This window comes from Poecilia formosa, unplaced genomic scaffold, assembly GCF_000485575.1.
Source record: "Poecilia formosa unplaced genomic scaffold, Poecilia_formosa-5.1.2 Scaffold40, whole genome shotgun sequence".
Taxonomy (NCBI): domain Eukaryota; kingdom Metazoa; phylum Chordata; class Actinopteri; order Cyprinodontiformes; family Poeciliidae; genus Poecilia; species Poecilia formosa.
In genome coordinates, this window is record NW_006799979.1 from 3,163,043 (window position 1) to 3,187,941 (window position 24,899).

Here is a 24,899-nt window from a genome sequence, read left to right on the forward strand (position 1 = left end):
TGTGTGGGTGTGGGCATTTCTGCCTTCAGACATTTTAAACCTCAATCTGTGTGAAGAATGTGTCGCTTCCTATAAAAACCATAGGATTTACTGTGATAGTAGCATGTTAGCATCTTAGTAGAGCGCTGCAGCTCAGTGGCACCTGTGCCAGGCAGGAGGCTTTGGTTACCAAGCTAAACTGTGGGTGGGTGAAGGTCACTTAGCCAAGGCTACTCCAATCTTATCATCAGACTTTACGACTCTAACCACATTATCTCCCCTTTTTACCTGGTATAACTAAAGAAAAATACATTGGGCAGTGTTTTTGTTTTTTTCTTAAAATCGATTTTTTTTAAATGTGATTAGTCATTTCATATTAAATATAATGTCAAATTAGTTCTTATTGTTGGTAATTGTGTGATTCGGGTAATGGCTTGAGGCTGTGATTACCTCGACATCAAAGCCGATAATGTCGAGGTAATCAGAGATGACGGTAGGAGGAGATGGCAAAAAGACTGAACACAATGTAGCAAACCCTGAGGGTTTGACCCTTACCTGTTGATGAGCATGTGGGAAAAGTGTCTGCCTTTTGGACAGACGTAAGGTGAAGATTTACATTCTCTCGCAGTTTACCACGTCAACTATTTTCATTTTGGGTTTACGAGAAATGAATAGTAAAAACCTTGTTTTACAGCAACTGCTCTCCAGCAAACACTACACTTTTATTCAATTAATTAAAATATACAAGCGGGTGAGTCTCGTTTGTCAGATTAAAAGCACCTTTTGAAAATAACTACCTTTAAGCCGGTATTAAACATGCATTTCATTAAGCCCACGTGTCTGTTTTTCAAAGTAGTTCCTGTTTACGGGTTAGATGTAATAGTAAAGCGTGTTTTCATTAGCTGTTATTAGAAACTCATCATGATTAAGGAAAGTAGAGGTGTTAAAACATCGGTCTTTGTCCAATTAATCTACATAATGCGTTTAACTTGGTAGTGGACTTACTAAAATGAATGGATTTTTTGGTAATATTCTAATTTGTAGGATGGGTCTGTATATAGATAATTAATGATGAATAAAAAACTGGAAAACTGAAAACACCAGAGATCAGAAATTAGCCACTAAATTTTGATTGGTGCATCTCGAATAATAACTCATGTCATCAGCATTTCTATCAGAAAGTCAAAAAAAATGCTATGATATGGTTTATTCCATCGTTTCATTGTTTCCTGGCCTGCCAAGTGAACAAGCACAAGGACAGGACACCAGGACTCCCACCTGGCCCCGTATGACCTCCTGTGCACTACATGCTCACAACAATCGCTGCTCTTCACACGTTACAGAACTCTGGCAGCTCTTTGCAGCCCGTTCTCTCACATCTCATTCAGAAATTCTGAAAACATGCCAAAAATAAATATGAGACTTTTTTTTTTTTTAAGAAAGAGTCAAAAAGAACATACTGTCAGCGCAGAGCGAAAGGCTTTTAAAATATATTATCGAGCAGGGAAAACTCAGGTTTCATCTATGGTTAATCCCATCAGGAATATTAAAACACAGCTCAGTCAGATGGTCTATATCCCTAACATACACACATCCATCAAACCACCCACACACAACTAGCAATGCAAACACGGCTTGGGGAAGAAAAAAAAACAAAACATAAAGACTGATCTGCTTGGATGTCTTCTAGCGCATCAAGAAGGTAAAAATACAATCTGAGTGAACCAGAACAAAAAGCTCTTGCATTTTAACACGCGATAACATTAGGAATGCCATGGCGCTTGTCTTCAAATGCAGTGAATCCAATGCGATTAGGGAAGGCACACACAGCCAATGAGCTGGCTAATCAAATTGCATTGATTGCTGGTTTATTGCCTCTTTTTCTTCCCTCTCTTTTGGAGGGCTCTGCATGTTGGCACCATTGATTATATTTTTTTTATTTTACATCATTGATGTCTACATTAAGCAGTTTATTTATGCAAAATGCTTCCTATACAGATTTATTGGCTAAAAAAAAAAACACTGCATCATTTGTAAAATAAAGGGACCTGTTGAAGAGAAATCACTTTCAACCAAAGCCATCTGCTACAACCCTTTTTTGAAGAAGAAGAAGAAGAAGCAGAAGAAGAATGAGAAGAAGAAGAAGAATTTGTGATTTGCAGTTCGACTACAAATATTTGTTTATTTTCAGTCGAAGTGCGTATGACGCCGATGCAATCCACACACAAATATCATTCAAATGACACTCAGGAAAAGAAAATCGAGGCTCGTCAAGTCATGCTCCGTCCCGTCTTTTTTTCCATTTCATTCAGCAATTATTACTTGCACACAATTCTTTGAGATCCTGACATTCATATTCAAATTCTCATTCTGTGTCTTTGCCTCATTGGATGCAAAACCGTCCAATCAGAGAAGCGAAGGAGCGCAGCTGGACAAATCAGTCAATAAGAAGAAGTGACATCAGAAAAAGAAGGGGAAGGTCAGGCAGACAGGCCGACAGACACAGCTGTCCAACTATCGCCTACAACAGACAAGCAACATGGGGCGTGTGTGTGTGTGTGTATTGTGGAGCCCAACCCTGTCCAGTTGAGCAGTGGTGAACAGGTGCAAAGCTTTGTGCTTGTGTGTGTGTGTGTGTGTGTGTGTGTGTGTGTGTGTGTGTGTTAGTCACCATTATTCCAGAGTGGCCCTGTATTATTAATTCAGAATCGCTGGGCTGGGGCTGTGGGCAGCAGCTGGTCTTGCGAGCGCATGCATGCGCTTGTGTGGACAACATAAGACCCCCTCTGGTCTTTTGTGAAGCCTTCGTACTTTTCCAAGAGCAACATAAAAGCCCGGAGCTGCATGTTTCTCCTTCGAATGCACATGTTCACACCGGACACGCGCGCGCGCACATACCTTTGAGCACAATTGCCAAGTCCAGTGGGGAAAGAGTAAACAATCAAGTGCCATACCCCAAGTATTGTCAAGTGCACCGCCCGCTCCCTCTCACACACCCCCAGCCCACAGTGGCTGACACACACGCACCAGCCCAGTCGTGCTTCATTCAAAGGTTTCATTCATGTGTTAGACTGAAGGGCCAGCAGTAAGTGCTCTCCACCTAACTAACTGCTGCTCTCTGTTCCCCTCTCTGTCCTGCTTGGCTACCTGTTTGGACTCTCCACCTGCTCCAGCCTGGGCCCATCTGTCCACGCATGAAGTACAAAACATCAAATTTGGAATTTCCTAAACTTCTGTTTGTACAGACAGGAGAAACATCAATGACAATAAAGCCGATATCTTTTTATCGGTGTGATTACTGTAACTCACATTCCCGCTACAGCCTACGCTCTTTATAGTAAAGCAATTTTTTTTGTTTGTTTTTTTGTTTTTAATCAAATAGGCAATCCGTATCAAACTTCATCCCCGTTTTGAAAAGTTGCAGTTTCAAACCTGCAAATTTACTGTTCCACAAGCGTTTAAACTCTTAAATGAGACCAGAGAAATGCCAGTGATATTTTAAATGCAGCGCCTATAAAAAGTATTAATCACCCTGTTGGATGGTTTATCGTTTTTATTGCCTTAACAAATCAACCGTGATCAAGAAATTGGGTATTTTTGGCAAAAAAAAAAAAATTAATGTGAAAACTGATTTCTACAAAAATGACAATAAAAACTGTGTAAGACCTGCCAGATTCAAATATATTTTTCATTGATATGTTTACAGGCTGGAAAGATGTAGCAAAGCTGATATTTGACCTGCCAATCACTGGTCAAGGGGATAACTGGTGCATCTCTAATGAGAAGACACTGGTGTAGGTTAGTGTGACCTTCTAATACACACCTGACTTTGAACAAATCAGTGTTATGGCAATATAACACTGATATTATAGTGTTATATTGTATACGGTTTGTTCGATTTAATGGGGAAGTTAAACACTTCTCATTTTGCTTTTAGTTTCAAACCAAAACAAAACATCAAATATCTTTTGGTTTCATTTTATTTAAAATGTTTATGGTGTCTTACGTCAGACACCATAAGACGTTCTGCAACACTTACTTATGTAATATTAGTAAAATACTGAAATGTGTGTGAAACCTCCTGTCCAATCCAACAAAATATCAGGAGGAGCATATCCCAGGTCTGTTAAAACTTAAGATATTGTGATATTGCGTTGAAACCACGGATTCACATCTGAATATGGCAGATGTTGCTTCTCTTCTCTTGTTCTCTACCACAAACCCATACAGCGGTCTGCTGATGAACCCCCTGCTCTGCTGTGAGACATCTGCACCTCACTCACTGTTTCTTTATTTCGTTTCCGTCTCATCTTTCGTCTTTTAACACACAGGCGCACACGCGCACACACACACACACACACACACACAACATTCTTCACTTAATGACAGATGGCAAGTCAACAATCGTATAGCATCAGCCTCCCCAAACATGGACACACACATTCACCCGCATGTACACACAAACAAACACCAACTCCTTGTGTCCCTTTGTGCCCTGTTAAATGCTTTGATTTGTCTCTTACTGACTGTGTGTGTGTGTGTGTGTGTGTGTGTGCGTGTGTGTGTGTCTCCGTGTGTGTCTCCCTTTACCTTGGTATATTAAGCACCAGTTTAATGAGAGCATGCTAAGAAGTGGGCCCCAGCCAGTGGACCATATGGGGGCCATTTAGCCCCCTCAGAACCCCGAGCCAAGCCTCGCTGACATGATTACCACCATCGTCCGCTGCTCTACACCAGTGTCAGAGTGGGAATGGGGAATTTTATCATGGACAGCTAATTAATGACTGCAAATTGGCAACGAGGGGTGGAGGAGGAAAAGAGGATAAAACATTTCATCACTGCTCGATCTCTTGTACCTCCGGCTTTACCCGGCTGAATAACTGATGCACCAAAACCCAAAACCAAGGAGATTGCAACCACACTCACATGCATAGATAAGACAGTCATGTTTCAGTTAAACTAAAACACATTTGCATATCTCTTTCTTGCAATAACAATCATATTTTATGTATGTTTAAGCCCAGGGAGCGTTACTGAAACTGTGAATCTTAGTTGTTGTTAAAGGGAGTTGTTCCTCTCTACTGTCACCATATTCTTCCTTAGGAAGAAGATTGTCTCAAAGTCAATGATTCAATCCAACTGGCTGGGCTGCCTTAAGACACTTTACCTATTGTCATTATTAAATTAACCTGCTCTGATCATATTATGCAGTAATTAGGATCACATTAGACTTTATACAGGGAGTTTTCACACCTGATAGTCCAGTAGACTTGGTTTTATCGGGCACCAAAGTTGCAACGTTTGTTACATTTTCATGATCCCAGTTGGATTTGACATGCCCTGATATAAATTGGACATGCACGTCTTGTTAAGCTCCTTAAGATGACATTGGCTGTGTGTCGACGCTACACAGTCTAAGTAAACCAAATTGAATTAAATTGGTCTACATCAGTGCATTCCTGCATGACTAACATTTTGATTGTCTCCGTCTGTGTAGCGAGGCAGGCTAAAGCTAGCAGTTGGGTTAATCCCGTCAGAGACAGATTACAGGTGGGAAGATATAAATAGAATCACTGTCCCTTTAACCTGACCACCTCCTTTTGCAGCTCAACTATTAAAGACAGGTGGAAGAAAAGCAAGCCAAGCCTACTGGAAGTAGTCTGGAATAGATGTTTATTTGAAGGAAAGGCCAAACGGACTTGATGGTGCATCCTGCAAAGCTAAATAAATATGTGCAGATACATTCTCAGGGTTCAGACATGCAATCTTTGATTCCACTAAGGCACTGTACACTTACGCTGCCAGAGAAGCCTGTTTGTGATGGGATAACTATACCCTAGTGTGTACACCACTATGGTATAGGCGAGACTGGATCAGTATTGCCACTGGATTATTCTGTATGTGCTGCTGCTGATGCACTGTGTGCAAGCTTATTAGCACTTACTTACCAAGAAATGTGGATGAAAACATGTACATGTCACTCACACGCAGTCTCTTCACAGAGAAAGTATTTGAGGCAACAGGAGAAAAGTGGGGACTAAGGCCTACAAGGATTTTTCAGCAACATTGTGACAACTGAGGATTCAACAGTTCCTGGATCTTTTTCCTGTACAACCTGTAAAGAGGATACCGTATATGCTAGTAGAGACCCTACTTCCATCCCAGGATAAAACCAAAATACTGACATTATTCATAGAAATAATGTGCAAAGAGGATTCTATGAGTTATCATTTGATAAAAGCCATATATGATAAATTTGTATCATATGGATGTTTCCATTGAAAAGTTCTCTCACCTAGGCTCCAGGATACAGTCGAGACCAAAATTGTCGATACCCCTTTCAGATTTAGGTTGAAAGTAATCTTTTATTTTTCCCCAACATGTTTTTTTTCTGACTGGAAATTATATTAACGTTTCAGTAGTGTCTGACAGAACATCTGTGGAGGAAGATAAAGATTAGAGCGATGGGAAGGAGGCCTTCAAAAGACCAGTAAAAACATTAAAAAGTTGTGTCAGCACTGATAAAAAGGGTTAGAATACTAGAAGGCCAATAAGAAATTTCTACTTGTTATAGAGGAGAGTATAAATAATTTTCAACATTTTACTTTTTTTTTTATGAAACGTAAATAAAAATAATTAAACAAGGAAAACGTTTTTTTCAAACAAACATCTTGGTTGAATGTAAATCTATATTAACCTGTGGTATAAATAATTTTGGGCCCAACCATAAACTTTCCACCATAACCACAAACTAATTAATTTTTCAAAAATCAAATGGTCAAAGTGAAAGGGTTGGTTTTCACTGCAAATCTGATGTTGTAGTTGGTTCTACATTATATTATTTTCTTTAGAAAATGACAATGACAGAAAGGAAGGCTGCATTTTTATTTTATTTGGTGCTGGTGGGGCGCTGAACTTAGAAAATCTACTCAGAAAAAAAGAATCATGGTGGCTGACACTTTTAGCTGCACGTCAGAACAACTGCAGGTAAAGAAAACCTTGCTTATTAAAAAGTAAGTATTGGATACACTTGTCAAGTTTGCACACTAATGACAACTCCCTAGTGGGTAAGACTTGTAATAAGGTGAGGATATAAGGTAGGATTTGCTGACAGTGGTAGGATTAAATGTAAGGTTTCTCTGTTTCCAGAATGACTGGAAGATGACGTCTATGACAGTCACTTGACAAAGAACGAACTGTGTGCAACCACAGATCGCAGAACTGTTTAAGGCTGCTGGTATAAAACTATAGCATAGGTTTTCCAGACAGACTGTAGTGTGTTATCTAAGTACATGAAACCCAAGGAGCATAACGCAGCCATGATCAACTGTGGAAATGGGACAAGAGAGAAAATCAATTTTCAGAACAGTGCTTAAGCAAGTTCAAAGAGGATTAATGTACATTTTTGTAATCACGGACTGCTGATGAAAATGTCAATGGCCACCACATGAACAAGACACTGGCTAACTGCGAAAGAAACGTGTTACCTGAGTCATGAAGTTGTCAATAATTAGTACTGAGGGCAAGAAAATTCTCTTTGGGGTTTTGTTCTCTAAGTTCTGCTGGAGAAAAGTACAGCACTTCTGAATTAAACAAAATGGCCAATTTTTCTGTCAGAAACTGTTTCATGCAAAAGGCTACTTTGTTTTATGGGGATTATTTTTGTCTGTCTGTCTATCTATCTTGTGTTGCTCTTGTGTTGATGAGAGCAAGATTGTTCCATGAAGTTTATTAGCATTAGAACATTAAACACTATGGTTTGTGGAGTTAAAATACAAATACAAATTTCATAGCGCTCACTAAAGCATAACTAAAAGCAAGTGGTATTATTTGCCTCTCCTGCAGTCTAGCTCTTGCAGTAGTTGTTACCCACTTGGCATTCATCTGTTTGCCTCAATCAGCCAAACCCACCCACACTCAAGCCTGCCTCCACTAATCATCCCAAAGCCGAATCCAAACAGCCCTCACTACCACGAGAAGTTAACTACACCCCACCTCTCTGGCCTAATCTCTGTTAGCCCATTTAAACATAGACTATGGTTTTCCACTTGTACTCAGATGGCTTTTCAAGTAAGGGCTACGCTGTCACCGTCAATAAATCAAAATGGTAGTAAAGGGAAATTCTAACACGAGTTGACAAGGATCCTTTCATAAACACAAATGGACATCTGCAGTATTAAGGAAGAAACAGGTAAAATAAACCAGAGAAAGCAAAAACATCGAGACAGAATATAGAAATCAATGTTTAGGGTTGGACAATTTGTTTATGTTATGAGATTAACAATTTGTATTTTCTTAAAAAAAATGCATTCTCCAAAAACAACATCCTGTGGCATTTGACAAATTACTTCCTGCAGATATATAGAACGTTTTTAAAAGACTGTGAATACATTGATCTGAGGCTGCTTGGCTGCTTCAGGAACTGCTGTAATAGATGAAAGAACAAAATTCTAAAGGAGACGGTAGACATCAGTTTGCAACCTTCCACTGCAGCTCTCTTGGGTTGTGCAGCAGCACAAAAGTCCGAAACACACCTGCCTATCTCCGACTGGTTACAAATATGGTTTTGGAGAGGCCTGGTCAATTTACAATGTGACTTTAAGTAGGTAATTCATACTACAAAAAACACGTGTGGTTGAATTAAAACAATTCTGCAAAAAAAAAAAAAAAGAAGAGTGTGCTAAACCTTCTTCACAGGGACGTTAAAGACTCCTTACCAGTTATCAGAACACTTGAGGCCACTTGTTGCTGCAAGAGTGTAGGGGGAAATACTATTTCACATAAGGCCAGGCTGATTGTGATACCTCTCCCTCCCTAATAAATGCAATAGTTGAAAAACACCATCTTTTGTAATTGAGCCATCTAAATGAATTGATGTCTTTTGTATCAACTCAGGTTATCTTAACAATGAAAAACTGATTTAAAAAAAATCTTAAGACTGGGATAGTTTTTACAGCACTATAAAAGATTTAAATGAATAGGCCTGATTATAACAAAATATACAAATAGTAGTGAGAACAATTAGTAAGTAGTGCCTGAGCAAATCTCCAAGCATCCGTCCATATTGTGATCCAATGTTTGAGGTCAGCATTTTGATGATCCTCAGCTGCAGACTAATCGCATTATGCAACCTCTCCTTCTTTCATCCCCTCCTGCTTCCTCTCTCCAAGTTGTGCATACGCAATGATCAGCACTCCATTCATTGATCCATTCATTCATTTATCTAAGACTGCCTCACTCTACATTAGTCCATTCACATTGCCCATCCATTAATCCTTCTGCTGGCATGGGCTTTAAAAGCATGCTTCTCTCGATGCAGATCAGTTAAAGTGTCCACAGCTATTTAGCTCAGAACATCATAAACAAACACACAAGGTCATTTTGATGTAGCAAAAAACACTCCCTCTAGCCTGATTGGGTAGTAGTCAAACAAAAAAAACAACAAAAAAAAAAATCAGTACTGAAGTTGTTTATTTTTTGGTTTTTTTTTTTCTTTTGTGGAGTTGAGTTTCAATAAATGGGTCATATCTGCTGACACTACTGTCACTGATGTCCAAAATTAGCGCCTCTTCCCAAAAATTAAGTTCTGTAAATTTAAAAACTCCTTTCATTTTCACATCCTCCGCGATTCTTGCAGTTCCTGTCTCTTCTTTTTGTTTTTTGTTTTTTTGCGGTGGCTGTATCTGTCACAAACTATCCGTCTCCCTTTCCTGTGCCGTTTGTCTGTGGGCTCTGCAGACTGGTCCTTCTGTGCTGTGCTGTCAGTCTGTCTGGCTGACTGCCATTATCTGCAGTGTAGAGTGAGTCATTCTTAGGACAATGGAGACAGTTTGTAAAACCACACTGGAGAGTACACTTCCTCCGGATGTGCAAGGGGATGCCATTCATAACAAAGCCTGCACTGTCTGCCTGTCGGCTGCTGCCGTGGATGTGCATGCATTGCAGGCTTTGGAGGATCAGAGGGAGCGGAGAGAAGCAGCACAAGGTGATGGGAGCTGAAAAAGAAATAAGAAGCGGAGGAGAAGAGGAGAGAGGAGAAGAAGGGACCGGCAAACAGTGGCGGCGGCAGCGACTGGTGATTGATATCAGAGATCTGGCACTGCCACCTGATCCAGCCAGCCTCCAGCAACACTGAACTCGCTGAACTCACTAAGCCAAGATGGCTGCTCCACTGCACTGCACCCAATGAACCCCACAGCAGTAATATGTACACAGTAAAGCAAATACAGTTGCTCCAGGGAGAGTGGAGAACAAAGAAGGAATAAAAGGGGAGAAGTGATGGCTTTCATTTCAAATCCAAACATCCAGCGATGCAGGCATGCTGAGAGAGATGCATGAAATAAGGGAGCAAAACTCACCCAGGCATCTTCCGAGTCTCTACATCAGCAGGACTAATACTGTGATCTAAATTATACATTTCATCGATGTGGTCAGCAACTAGATGTCAAACTGTCCACATTGAGTAGAAAAAAAAAGGTACATGAGAGATATTACTTTTTTTTTTACTTATTCATGATGCTTTATAACATTCAAATCAACAAAGACTGTATTTATGCGGGTTCCAAAATGATTAGTAACGTACTAGTATAAATTTCACTTTTATTCGCATAATAACGAAAAAGTAAAATGTATTTCATTACAATACCATGTGACTTAACCTGTAATTTAAGCACTAATATGGACTTATAAACATACTCCAGTATCAGGATTTATTTCTATAACATATCATTAAAACAGAGACTTAATTAAAACATTTAATTACAGTTCAAATTGCTAAAAATCCATTCATACTGAGATGCTGTAAGCACAGAAGCTGATAAATACAGAGGCTACAAACACAGACCCATCGGGGAAAGAGCTGGTTACCAGAATCTGACGATGTTTAGCCCCGACTGGCACTGACCGATGGCTAATTCGGTCATAAACTTAAAAAAATTCAATCTTTTTTGATTCTCAGTGAATGTACAAGCCTGGTCACTGCCCTCCTATGCAGTTCCACTCGATTCTCATCTCCCTTTAATGCTCTGTCTGGGATTTCTCCCATTGAAGTGAATTTCTCCGGTAGAATTTCAGCCAGGCCGATCAGCGAACGGAAGAAGTTGTGAACAACTAAGATGATTTTCTGCACTGTTTGGTAATTTTAGCAAAGGCCGCAGAGAAAGTGAACAAAGTCATCGAGTCTGTGTTGGTCACACTTCCAAATACTGAATTAGCATTAGAAGCCACCTCATTTGAATTGGCACTTCACTGTTATTTACAGCGCAGGCAAGTCCCGGTAAGCTTCATGGCGTCAAACTGGAGAATTATATACGGCGCAACTAAACGTTAGCGATTTGGTAAAATTTAAAACTTCAACAGAGTCCACGTAATAGTTTCTCAATAGCCCAGGGTCCAGAGCCTCTGCACAAACCAAAGCGTATAACAAAGTGCTGGTTTTATCTGGCTATGAATGCGCCATCCCTTAGTCTTAATAGGCTATGCCAACAACACCCTTCAGTGTGGAGTTACTGAAAGAAAATATTTTGAAGTTACCCATTTTCAGAATCAGTAAAGTGCTCTGAGAGTTAGCACAAAAGATACGGAGCTATTTGAAATGAAACTGTATTTCTACAGGCAAGGACCCCAGTCCTTCATGTGGCTAAAGAGTTAAATAAAATTTCATCTGTCACCACAAAGGCTGAAAGCAGTACTGCAAATTTGCTCTACTTCATCCTATTGATCTTTCACAGTGTGTGTGTCTTGGGACTTGCTAAAGCTAACAACGCTAATCATAACAAGTGCTCATCTAAGAAGTGAAAGATGGGTTAATGAGTCAACTCTGTCATCATTTTGCCCACAGCATCTTTTAGTTGGTATCTGATGTGTCATAACAAAAAACCTCCAAGCGACAGATTCGCCGCTCTCAAAGTGACCAAGGCTCACTTTGCTTTGACTTTGCCGTTTCACCTCTGATCTGTAACTTTGCATTATAAAGGAAAACACTGGAGGACAATGAGTTGTGTCCAAGAAAAGATGATGCGGATCTCCTCATCTGTCCCTTCCCTCCCGACCATCTGCTGTGCTGACTGCTGTGCGTGCTGATGCTGGTGAAGGTAACAGTATCCACCCAGTGCAGTGGCTGAGAGAGTGACCCCTGTAGCCTCACATGGGGTTGAAAGAAGGTAAACTCCTGGCGGTAGCAGAAATTAAGAAGGGCATTCTTGCTGAGAGGGGAGCGACGCACGATTCCTCAAAAACGGCCCTGTTCCGGTGTCGTTTTGGTCGTGTTCATCAGAATAAAACGAACGTTTTTAAAACTGTTCATTTTGCCTTGTGACAAAGTTTGCAAGAGGTATCAAGATTGCACAACGTGCATGATTTCCTTACACAAAGAGGTGATGCAGTTGATTGCACTCCACACCCTGATTCAGTGAAAGGAGGAAGGAAATCCTAGTCATGTCAGTGTGTACACAAAGGCAGGGTCATCTAAGGGCATATTGTGCTGTATTTGGTGGAAAATATGATCTGTATCGGAGAGGATTCATTTCATTCCAAAATAAGTAGAGCTGAATTAGTCATTTCAACCACTCTAGTATCTCTGCTTAAGGGCTTTTTCTGCTGCATCATAAGGTTGGTAAGAGTTGGAAAAAAAATAAAATAAGCATGGACGTTTTTTATATTCAAGCATCGCTACATTTGGTCACCATCCGTTGTTGCATGTGTGAAAGTGTGTGAATGTTTTGTAATGTTTGACCAGTTTTTATAACAGTAGTTGGCTAAACACAAGCGCCATTTCTCCAAATCGGTTCCGTCATAAAACATGCAAAGCTTTCCCGTGAGAGTTTGAGACCATAAGAAGTCTTCTTTACCCCCCGAGATGGGCTGTTTATTCCCCCAAAACAATTAACTAATTAATAATTTCCATTCAACACCAAACCCATTAGCAAGAGAAAAAACTGTGTAAAAGGCTCCAGAGAAAACAACACATTTACAACTATTAAAAAAAAAAGAATGATTTTATGAGTTTTTATGAGATTTAGGATCACTCAGTTTAGTCCATTCATTAAAAATAAACATCAGCAGAACCCCTAAAACAGTGGAAGAAAATGCTGTTTTTATTTATTTATAAGCCAAAATTATGGGAGTGTTTTGGTATATTTATAAAGAAAAAAATCAGATTTTTATAGTATTAGCTCATAGAAAGTTAAGAGTGATATTTGGACAAGTAATTGGTGCATCATTAGTATTTATATCAAAATCATGTCCACCTCTATTTTCCAACAGCCCAAAGAAAAACTGTCGCATAAAAAAAAAATTGAGATATGTAAACTAACATTGAATTAAATTTATTGACTTCTTTGAATTTGGCAACATGTTTGCTGGCTGAGAGATGACTTCTAATTGTTCCCTCAAGAGAAAGGGAAACTCGTCGCATTGGAAAAGCTTCAGGTTATGGGAAAAGAGTCATGTTATGGATACTAAAAAAGCATCACCCATCGCTCTTGCCAAGATAAAAAAAGCTACAGTATCTGTAGCTACTTCAGTAGAAGTCCAGCTGACAAACTAATAGTTTATCTATTGTAGACCACTACTAAATTTAGAGGGTTTTTATCTTTACATTTTTGCTTAAGTCTTTGTATTAAAATAACAATAAATGCATATAGCATTAAAAAAACCTTTTTGAACAATAGGAAAATTCAACTTACTTAGGCACAGTTTGACTAATTAACCTATTCAGACAGTTCATCATGCAAAATAAGTAAATTTGGGGGTTAGTTACACTTTAAATTTTAGCTGTAGATGGAGTGATTGTTGCTTTTCTGTTTTAAAATTTCTGTTTTGTTTTGTTTTTACCCAAGCTTATTATACTCTAATCATACCAACCTATTTCTCCATGAAACAAAGAATAGAGTAATAAGAAAAAGATTCAATATTCACCTAATCTATGCAATGCATACAACACACATATGCAAAATGTGGTATTTTGAAGCTTGTGACCTTAAGGGACCTTACAGGCCTGTCATCATTTAGCTTCTTTGTTTCTGTTCTTTTTCTTCATTTCATTTACTCAACCAGAAACATGGTCCATAATTCAATCCTGGAGAACTTTCCAAGCATGGGAAGATGCTCAACATCTCTGATTTGAGTAACCGTCTGTCTAATGACTAAGACTGCAGTCTTTGCTGTATCACGACCCGGACAGTGAGTCAGCACTCTGACCCTGCGCCTCTCCCCGCACTCTGCTACAGACAAAGATTTATCATACAATGCAGACAAACATTCATATTCCTGACACAAACAGAACTCCCTCTCCTCCTCCTCCTCTTCTTCATCTTCTTCCGTCCCTACCTAACCTCTCCCTCACACCGACAAACACTGGCATCGCCGAGTCGTGACTGAGAGCGATGCTTTCCTCTTAATATGCACAGACAACTGAGGATCCCACTGGCACGCTGGGAGACAAAAAAAAGACCCCCCCCCCCCGCCCAACCTCACCCCACTCTGCTTGCAGACTGCGTGCTTTATCTTTGTGTGTGTGTGTGTGTGTGTGTGTGTGTTTGCGTGTGTGCGCTTTAGTCACAGAACATTCACCCTGCGAATGCGCGGAGCAGCATCTTCTCCCGGCGCGCCTCCTACATTACCCAGAAACCTGTTGTCTGTTGTGTATCCATGTCACTTCCTGCTTGGCGGTTTTTTGTTGCACATTCCTAGACACCATCCCATGGTGAAGGGGAATGATGCTCATTGGCCTAAAAAACTGGAAATCCCCCTTTTTTTTCCTCCTTCCAAACACACATTTATTCACATACCCTACATCTGCTTGCCTGGATGGATCTCTATCGGCATCAGACACACAAGCACACACATTTGGGGTTAATTACACCAAAAAAAAAAAAAAAAAAGACATTTCTAGTCACCGCCGCTGACCTCATGGAACTAATAACGTTTTCAGCCATTTCTGGATCGGTTCCACCTGTTGTGACTGTCTCCAGTCTGGGAACGTCTGAGAACAGGGAAGCACTAATTCTGCCACATGCTCTTTGACCGTTGCACTTTTTTCACTCATTTGGTTGTAAACAGGATGTGTTGTCACTACCCTTTCTACACTTTAACTGCTCCCTTGAACCCGTGTCATATGACCGTCAGTGACACTATTCAGGATATCCCCCCCCACACACACACACACACACACCCACACCCATGCACACACACACTTCTGAACTTAACATATTATGCTGTTTGGGAAAAAAAAACACTTCAGAAGGCAGAACTAACTAGATTTCACAGACATGAGCCGGCACACTGGCATGACACAACACTGCAACACCAGCAATGTCACCACAGGGATCCGTTAGATGTTACTACAGTAACTGCACGCTCACGCTTGTGCATGCCCCCAGCTTTTCCAGACATAATCTGACTGAATAAAACAGGGATTTAGCAGGCTAGCAGCCAGTCAGGCTTACGGTAAAGAGACACATGGCTAACGCAAACACACACACACACACCGGTGATCAGACATCCATGTGATCACTCACACTCAGTCGCGCGCACTGACATCCTCCCAGCCGGCACATGTGGACAGGCACGGCCAGGCCCCTCGGTCTAGACGAGGGGACGCAGACTAGAAGCGCTTCGGAGGGGAATGGGCGAAGGCTCTGGATGTACTCACCCCTTTTCTGGAGCCATCCCTCTCTAACGATGGTGACATCGCTCATGGTTCCTTCACGCCGAGTCTGATGCCGTTACACGCCTGCTCCACACAGCCAGAGAGGGAGGGGAGGGGAGGAGAAGAGGAGGCGAGGGAGAGGAGAGGAGGTGGAGGGGAGGGGGGAACGGCTCTCCCAGCCTCCGCGTCACTCTCCCTCCCTTTCTTCCTTTCCCGTTCACCCTCTATAACTCGCCCAGCCTCTCTCTCTCCCCCCCCTCAGATGCAGACAAGCGCACGCTCGCGAAACAAGCGGTGTGTAGGTCTGAGCGCGCGCGTGTCGTTTTGCTTCCTGTCGTGGCTTATCTCCCTCTCTTCTTCGTCTTCTTCTTCGTCTTCCCCTCCTCCTCCACCTCCTCCTCTCACGTTCCCTCTCCAGACCTTCCTTCTTCACCAGTAGTGACTCAGCCTGAAAGGAAGTGAAAGGAGAGGGGAAAAAAAACATGATATAGAAAAAAAGAAGCATGGCTTTATTTTGCTTCTCTGCTTTCCCCCCCAAAAGCTCTTTCATAATGTCTGACAAGTCAAACAACTTGTTATTGAGAGGACGAAAGCTTCCTCTGCTTCCCCCCTGCCGCCCAACGATACACCCGGTTCCTCTTTCTATTGCAAACACTCCCTCTGATAAACAGGATGAAATATTGCAGAGCCCTTTCTGAAGCAAAAAAAAAAACTGACCTTGATTGCCAAGTTGATATCTCTAAGCTCCACCTCTCATTCATTCAAGGATTTTTGTTTCCCCCCCCCCCAGCATTGAACAGACACTGAATACCAAAGCGAATCCACCGCTCTTGGTTTTTATGCAACTCTTTACATTGAAGAATGTGAATCAGTGTGTGGATCTGGTGATTGTCTTGTCTGTGTTTGAGGAGTGGGAGAGCATCTCAGGACTGTGGAGTAGAGAGCCCGGTTAAAAATAGCAACCACGGCAGTTAGGGATGCTCTCTCACACTCTTTCTCTCACGGCAAATCTCTGCACCTCTCTGCCGTCTCCCACCCCCGCCTCTCTCTCTCTCTCTCTGCATAGTGGCCGCGTTCACCTCAAATGCACCCTACTTCCATGGTACGACACAACGCGCAGCAGTAGTACAGCCCGAACGGGGAGCTGTGGTTTAGTGCGACCGTCGGAGTCGTTTGAGGCTGAAAATCAGTATTCACATCAGCTTCTGTCTGCGCCGCCTGCCGCAGACATCTGGAGGGACTGCAGCGTCAGGGCGAAGGCTGGAACACACCCCACAGACGCGCACACACACCTCTGTACATCTCTGCCTCTTTTTTATTTTTATGTTGAGGTAGCAGAATCGTGACTGTGTGGAATCTAGGTGAACAAAAGCAGACTCGTCCAACACGCTTTGATGCTTTCATGACCAAATTTGCCACTAAACTGGATTTGAGCTAGGCTTTTTCACTAGTTAACATATGTTTATTGTTCATTTATTACAGTTAAATTAGATGCAGCTACTAGTAGACTGAGGAGAAGCTACTGCTGGACGATATGGTTGAAAATGGCGTCACGATATGACGGTTTCATATCAGTTGATATCAATAATAATTTTTTTAAATATAAGAAATACTGGCCAACTAGTGATGTGAATTTTCCTGTTTTATCGACAGCTTTCATTGTTTTTTATTTTTAAGCAGGTATGAGACAAGGTGAAACTGCTGCTGCCCAAGTTACTTAACAGGTTGTTGCTAGGTAACCAAAGAGCAGTGAGTTAGTTGATGCCACCCACTTGGCTGAGCTGGCTGAGAAGCTAAAACCTTTCCTCTGCCTACATCACCCAGAATGCTGTGTGGTTTTGGATCAGCGTTCAGTGAAAAATATTGGAAATTCTATCAGAGGTATTATTAATATTGATATTATTCATGTGTGTACTGTACAGCAATATATATTGTTATTGATTTCTTGTCCAACCCGTTTTGTGTGATTTTTCTACCCCCCCAAATAATTTGCACACTTATAGTAGTAAAATACATAGTTCTTTGCCAACATGTTCACAGACCTAACACTTTTTCCACGTTTTGTCTATTTTACAAGCATAAACTTCAACGCGTTTTATTGGGAAAATGTGTGAAAGACCAACACAAAGCATCTAGAGACTGAAAGTTAATTATTCTTCTCTTGTAAACTGTGAACTCCTTGAACTACTTCTTTCAAGTTTTGCCACAGCTTCTCAATCACACATAAGCCCAGACTTGGACTGGCCCATTCTAACACATAGCACATTAATATGCTTTGATCAGCAGTTCTGGTTGTATGTTAACATTGTTATGTTATGTTGTCCTGCAGGAAAGCGAAACTTCTCCTTGGTCTTTGACAGCATTGCACAGGTTTACCACCAGAACTGCCCTGTGTCTAGCTCCATCCATCTTTGTATTTTCCATGTCCCTGATGAAGAAAATCTTCCACAGTTGCTGTGTTCCCTACTTGAATCCTGCCAAAGTGCAATCAGGACTTATTATGCTTTTCTTTTAATAACGTCTTTCTTCTGACCACTCTACAGCAAAAGCCAAATGTGTTAAGTCCACAACTAATATTTGTCCTTTCAACAGCTTCTGCAACCCAAGGCTGTTGATCAATTTGGGTTTCTTGGCTGCTTCTCCAATTAATTGTCTTGTTAGTTTAAGTGGACAGCCATGTCTTGATATATCTGCAGATGTGCTATGCTCTTTTCATTTCAGATGATATATTGAACGGTTTCCCCATAAAGATTTGCTTTACATCATAACCCTGCTTCCAACATCTCCGCAATCTCTGCCCCTGGCGTAAGTTTTCATCATGCTGCTTGTTTTCTTATGTTTCCTAACAACATAAGAAAACTCACTTGTGTAGAGCTGAGAAAAAAAGAACAGCTCTACACAAGTGAACTATTTTTAATTACAATTTCTATGGGCAAGTGGTTACCATGGGTTTTTACCTATAAATGTATATCGTGCTTTTCAGATTCTATTTGTAAAGTCTTTTTAAGAAACAAACATATTTTCCTTACAGCTCACCACTATGCACTACTTTGTGTTGCTCCATCATCTAATATCTCAATGACACAAACTGACATTTGTGGTTTTGTGACAAAATGTGAAAAGGTTTGAGGATAGTGAATACTTTAGAGGACACCCCATTGCATTAATTAAATAACTTAAATCTTATCATTAGTGCAAAAAAGAATGGAAAAAATAATCTTTTCACATCTGCAGTATTAAAGAAATGACTCTAGTCGCCCTAGTTTTACTCTAATAAAAGAAAAGGAAAAGACGACTAGTTTTGCAAAGAAAAGATGAAAGTATTAGTAGTTTCTCTAGGCTGTAATTCCATTGGAAATAAGCTTCAAGGGCGAACCCATTAGTGCAATCCTCTTGTCAGGTCAGAGGACCACTCTTTGCCTCATCTTACCTCAGAAAAACTTTCCTAAAACCAATCAGTGGCCTCATGCAAACTTTGGCACACGTGATCTGCACCAGGGAATCCATGATCATCCTTCTAAAAGGAAAGCCAATTTGGCAGGACCGCAAATGTTACACTGCACACACAAGGATGTGTGTTTCAGCCGCATATTTTGCATCGATCTAAAACACGTGATGAAAGCGGCTCTAATTTGATCAACGCAGCTTCCTGGAGCAGGAACGAGTCCGTTTTCAAAGGCTTGTGAAAAGTTCATCTGCGCTGCCCGCCCAGTTCGTGCTACCGCTGATAGAGGACACTTGACTTATTCACATGCTTTAATAACATGTGTATGAAAGATCTAGTAAGAAAAATCTAGATTTTTGTGCTTTTTGACCTATCACAAGAGGTAACAACCGGGCTGCATTAACGTGCGGATGTAACGGCGCAATGGCTCACGTGGAGGAACACGCCGTTCTGCACACCAGTGCAGTTTTCAGGTATCAGATTTTGTGACGCTGCAAGGCTATTTTAAAATATGCTCCTGAAAACAGAACTATGGTGCTTCTGTTTGGGTGACGGAAACAACAGAACAACAAAAAGACACAACCAGACAACACGGAAACAGAGCCGAATCTGTGATCTTATACCCAGCTAAAAACGGGAGCGCTTTTTTAGGGAATGACATAAAAATGCAAGACTAACCACGATAAATTTGTCTTCCTGTTATGACAGAAAAAGTCATAATAACATCAAAAATCGACATAAGAGTTCTCAGTCTCTGCAGAGTGTTGCACTCTATGTTACACATAGATAAATAAGGCCAGCACCCCAGAGCTACAAACCTGACAATGAATAGTTAATTACTAGGGATGCACGATATTAATGGCATGGTATTGGTATCGGCTCATATTAGCTGTAAAATTTTATATCGGACATTGGAAATTCCGTAAAAATAACTCACTGATATAAAAGGCATAGTTTTTATATGACAAACCAATGACAATAATGGCTGCAGCACACCACGGCGTCAAATTTGTACTGTTTGATTGTTATTATTGTCTTAGAGAGAGCAGATGTCATGAATAAATTTGATATTAAACATAATTCAAGTTGAAAGTGTTAGATCGTTTTCAGCCTCCTTTTTAGTATTTATTTATTTTTAGTATTTATTTATTTTTAGTATTTAGTTCACAGGCTAAATTGACAAAGATAATGCAGTATTTTAATTTCACAGTAGAGAAAGAAATATAGTTTCAGCAAGTAGGTATAGGGAAAAAAATATCGGTATTGCTATCGGTTACCAGCCAAATTAGTTTTAGTATATTTAGTATATTGGCTATATTGGATATCAACCAAAAATACAGTATTGTGCATCCCTATTAGTTAGCCCTAACATATTACTGAATGCCAACCTGAAAAGTAATTACGTTAAATTGTTGTGACGAGGGGAACAAGAATGACTGAGACAACACGACGTGAAAGCTGACACCAAAAAGCCAGGCCCTCACTCTGCAAATATCAGCCTCCTTACATGGAATCGTCCATCATAAAACAATCTTAAGATTTGGTCGCAAACTGCAGTTGGTGGACTGCTGTCGTCCAGCAACCAGACGCAAATTTATTTATCTCAAAAACAGAAACAACCTTTGTCAAATATCAAGCAGTGGCAGAAAATCCGATCGCTGTTTTGGCTCAAATCATATTATTGCCGTTCTGTTTTTGCCAACCTCGAGCACTTCCCCAGCCGTCTCCTTTTCCTCATCATTTTCTCCCTCTTTTCACAGTTTGACTCCAACAGCAGGACCGTAACTTGTTGTCCAACCATTGTTGGACTGACTTCTCTGTTGAATTATTCTGATAGGAGTAGCTGTCAAGATTGTATCACCACTGAGTTCGCATACGAAGGCACGTTCAAGTTCTCTACTAGTTTTGAAAAATCACATAATGTGCGCAGAAAAGGCTATGGTGCTGTCAACACCATGCGTCACTTTGTGGATGTTGTGTTCAGGGTGATGTGGTTTGTTTATTTCAGCACAGCATTAAGCTCAAATAGTTCAACTTTTGTGTTATGTGGATGACTAACAGATACAATGTGGACAGATTCACTTAGCTTAGATTTTATGCAAGAGACAATATATTAATACCCATATCTTGTTGTCCAATCACTGTTAGAAAGATTGTCTCTGTCTGACCTGTGCAGCACCATAATCAAGGAAACTGGCATCTCCAATTGCAGTGACGAGACATTCTGAGTGATTTATTAGTGTTAAATATGTCAGTAGCTAAATTATCGGGCTTGTAGTTTGCACATCATTGTGCATTATAAAATATGCACATAAACATGTAGCTTAGACAACAATAGCCCAAAAGCAAAAGGTCAGGTGCATCAACCATAATAGTGCAACAACCTGTTGTTGATGGAAGCCTCTTTTTTTCATTTATTTCAAATAAAAAGTTGATTGCTGTTATTGTATTTTGTGGTGGCGAAGCTTTTTGATATGTAGACATGATTCTGAAAAGTTCTAACCACCCTACAAAACAATATGCAACCAAAGCACCACACAGCTAGCATCAATTATGTTCTCCTCTTGGAAAGATTTGATGTAAACATTCACTTCTTTCTACAACAAACGGCTAATCGCTTGAACATATTTCCTCCAGGAGTTTTGAAGGGGTGGCAGCACTTGCCTATACATTACACATAATTAATAACATAAGACTAAATGAAAAAATGTAGACAGACAGACCGATAGACAGATAGATATTTATCTTCTGAACTGAAATATAAAACTCAAACCGTTTGTGGCGTTTTCATAAGTAAAACTTAGAAACGCAGACCTCTAAAGCATCATTCATAGTGGTCTGTCAACTCGGAGCCGCCCCCGCATGTTATCCTGACATAAACACGCCATTTAATTCGCTGACTTAATCGCTGTCCGTGTCATGTTTACCGTCACAACAGTGTCCGGCTAGCAGCGGTGTATTACCTGCAGCAGCGACAGATGCTGTGGCAGTGTGTCCCCCTCCCTCACTGCACCTGCTCTTCACACACCGCTCCTATTCCTGCCTTTAACTCCGGTCTGAGTGAAGCTATGCGGGGCTGCGAGCTAAGCTAAACGGCGGTCTCCGTCAGAGTCATCAAACGGATTTCCGACATGCTGCGGGGGAAGCTACCGTTACCGCGGCCAACGGCTGTTTTGATTCTCAGGAAAGCCAGAAACGTCACTCAGGGAAGCGGCACCCCCTATCTGTCATGAACCCACCCACTACCTCCACATGAACACACACACACAACAAATTCAGACACGAACACATCCCAACCGCCTGGCACAGACCTTCCGCTTTCGGTGATGAGGGATTCTACTCGACGTCTGATTATCCACCACTGAGCGATTCTCTCATCATCCCTCTTCAACATCCTGCGGGGATCCTCTGGTTCACAAGCCAACTATCGCGAGAACTCGAAGTTAAGGCCGTGTACGTGCGAGAAGAAATATGTGGCCCTGTCCTAGTTCGAACATTTACAGAGATATAGGTATGAAGTCGTTTTTATAGGTGGGGGAACGTATTAAAGATTAACATTAAAAATAATTTCAAGCTCATTGCGTGTTTCATCATTAAAAAATAGATGTGTATCCAAAGAGTAAGGTTTAACTCTTGTTTTCTTTTTAATACCAAGATATCCTGTCACAAACTATTAGTAATAATAATTTTTAATAAAACACAAAAAATGCGAAACAAATAAAAATATTTAATTTTTTTTGCTCTTGTATAATGTCAAATATTTGAATTAATCCCATGCATTTATCTTTGTGGAGCAGCAGAAATGTCAATTGTGTATAATTTTCTTACCATTCTTAATATAATGAAAACTCCAACATTTTTTATAATAATAATACAAATATAAACGTGGAAAAATCCTGATCATCTCATAATCACGTTTGATAAATTTAAAGATTATTGAAAAAATAATTTATTTCAGTCACTCAAATCACAGAATTGAATCAGATAGATTAATTACTCACAAAACCATTTTTAAGCCTTTATTTCTGTGAAGTTTATTGATTTTCTGATTACATTGTAATGAAAAGCCTACATTGTAGCTAAGTATATTACATCAGACCATTTTAAAAAACACATTTAGCATAAATGCATTTCTTTTATATGCATTTCAGAATGCATATTTTATTAATGTGACTGTATTATATTGATGTTTAAGACATCATTCAGCGACCACAGTTTTAGGTAGAATTAGCAGTTTATCAAAGTTAAAAATTAAAGTTTTTAAGTAGTATACCAACTGATAACACTAGATGGATCATTTTTTTCACATGCTGTTCAATATGCCCTTCATGGTTTGTATGTATGTTTTGTAAATATCCAGTTTTGGTTTAGTGTTGCAATGTTTTAATTTGACCTAAAATGGAAACTAGTTTTCAGTTCTTATATATTTCTTCTTTTTGTCAAACCTAAACACTTCTGATTATCAGAAAAAGTAATTGTTAGACAATAACTTAAATATATACAAAGTGAAGTTTTTAAATTTAGATTTAAATTTAAAAATTTAAATTTAAATCTAAATTTAAATTTAGATTTAAATTACATGAACAATATTACACCTGTTCATGTAATATTTTCCCAAAACTTTTAGCAATCATCAAGGTGTATCAGCTCTCGGTGTGACTTTCTGGAATCTCCAAGCATTGAAAATGTTGTTGTAATTGACAACAACATCAAGTAATAGATGTCAATAATTTTATCTTTAATCTGTTTTTAAATTTCTTCAGCTCAGGGCATGATGTGTTGCTTTTTAAGACTTTTCGTCTTACTTCATAATGCCAGACTGGTTCCATTTATATGGTCAGGCTGTAATCAGCTAAATTAAACAATATAAAAAGGACAACAGCATTATGTATTTGGTCAGGATTTCTTTGTCTCAGAATAAAACTTGTTTGACCGACTGAAACATATGAGTGGGACAAAATGAAGCAAAAATCAGAGGGATTCTGTAATGAAGCAAATTTTCCTACAGCAGGGTAAGAAAATGACCGGGTCAAACCCATAAACAAAGTTGTTAGAGAATCAAATTTCATATCTGATCATCAGGAAGTTGTTTTTCCTGAAACAACAAGTAGCGTGAAAATATGTTATTTTTAGTAGTCAATATCAAAGGTGTGTTTTGACAGGTAATTATGCAGAATTTAAGAGGAACTATAGCCCAGTTGAAAAAATTACCTTGTTTTGAATTAAAGCAGCAGTGGGATTTTTTTTTTCATCACACAGGGAAATAACAGATTCCGTAACACACCACTAAATTAAGGAAACAAACGACACAGCATGAACAAGAGATTTTTATCCTCGAAGCAGAAGACATACTTCAAAAGCTGCCTGCTGAATGTTGGTTCCCTTTTCAGACAAAAAATACATAAAATCTCATTAATCTGTTGCAGAAAAGTCAAAAGGATGACTCTGTTGATTCCTTTCCAGGTCAATATTATTTACTCAGATATGATGATGCAAAATAAAAGAGTCACTGTGTTCACAGGTAATATTTACAATTCATGCAGGATTGAAGAGTAGGGGTGCGGCGGTGGCACAGGGGTAAAGTGCGGAACCCATATGGAGGTGTTGGTTCTGTTTTACTGCCAGTAAATGCAATTATAATTACAACCATGGCCACAATTTGTGTTCTTTATTTAAATGAACATAGGGAGAATGCAGCATTGACTAAACTGAAGAATTAAAAAATAAAATAAAATAATGATAAAGTAAAAATGAATAATATTTTGCGCCTGGTAATTTTTAAAACAACTTTTTGTTTAATATCTGAGCCTGAAAGTAACAAATGAG

The 24,899-nt window shown here is 39.8% G+C and overlaps 1 protein-coding gene across 2 annotated transcripts in view; it reads right to left on the reverse strand.

Annotated features, from left to right (window-relative positions):
* The window catches only part of akt3a (v-akt murine thymoma viral oncogene homolog 3a), a 61,459-nt gene extending 38,971 nt beyond the window's left edge, over window positions 1-22,488 (reverse strand). Inside the window, exons 1-2 of one of the 2 annotated variants that reach the window (XM_007551209.2) lie at window positions 22,385-22,488; window positions 15,632-16,076 (exon numbers count right to left, since the gene is read on the reverse strand). In XM_007551209.2, the coding sequence (XP_007551271.1) occupies window positions 15,632-15,677 (46 nt within the window). In that variant the 5' untranslated portion in view covers window positions 15,678-16,076; window positions 22,385-22,488. Of the gene's footprint in view, window positions 1-15,631; window positions 16,077-22,036; window positions 22,269-22,384 lie in introns of those variants that run through there. The other variant, XM_016670986.1, reaches the window with a different exon arrangement.
* Window positions 22,489-24,899: the final 2,411 nt, after the last annotated feature.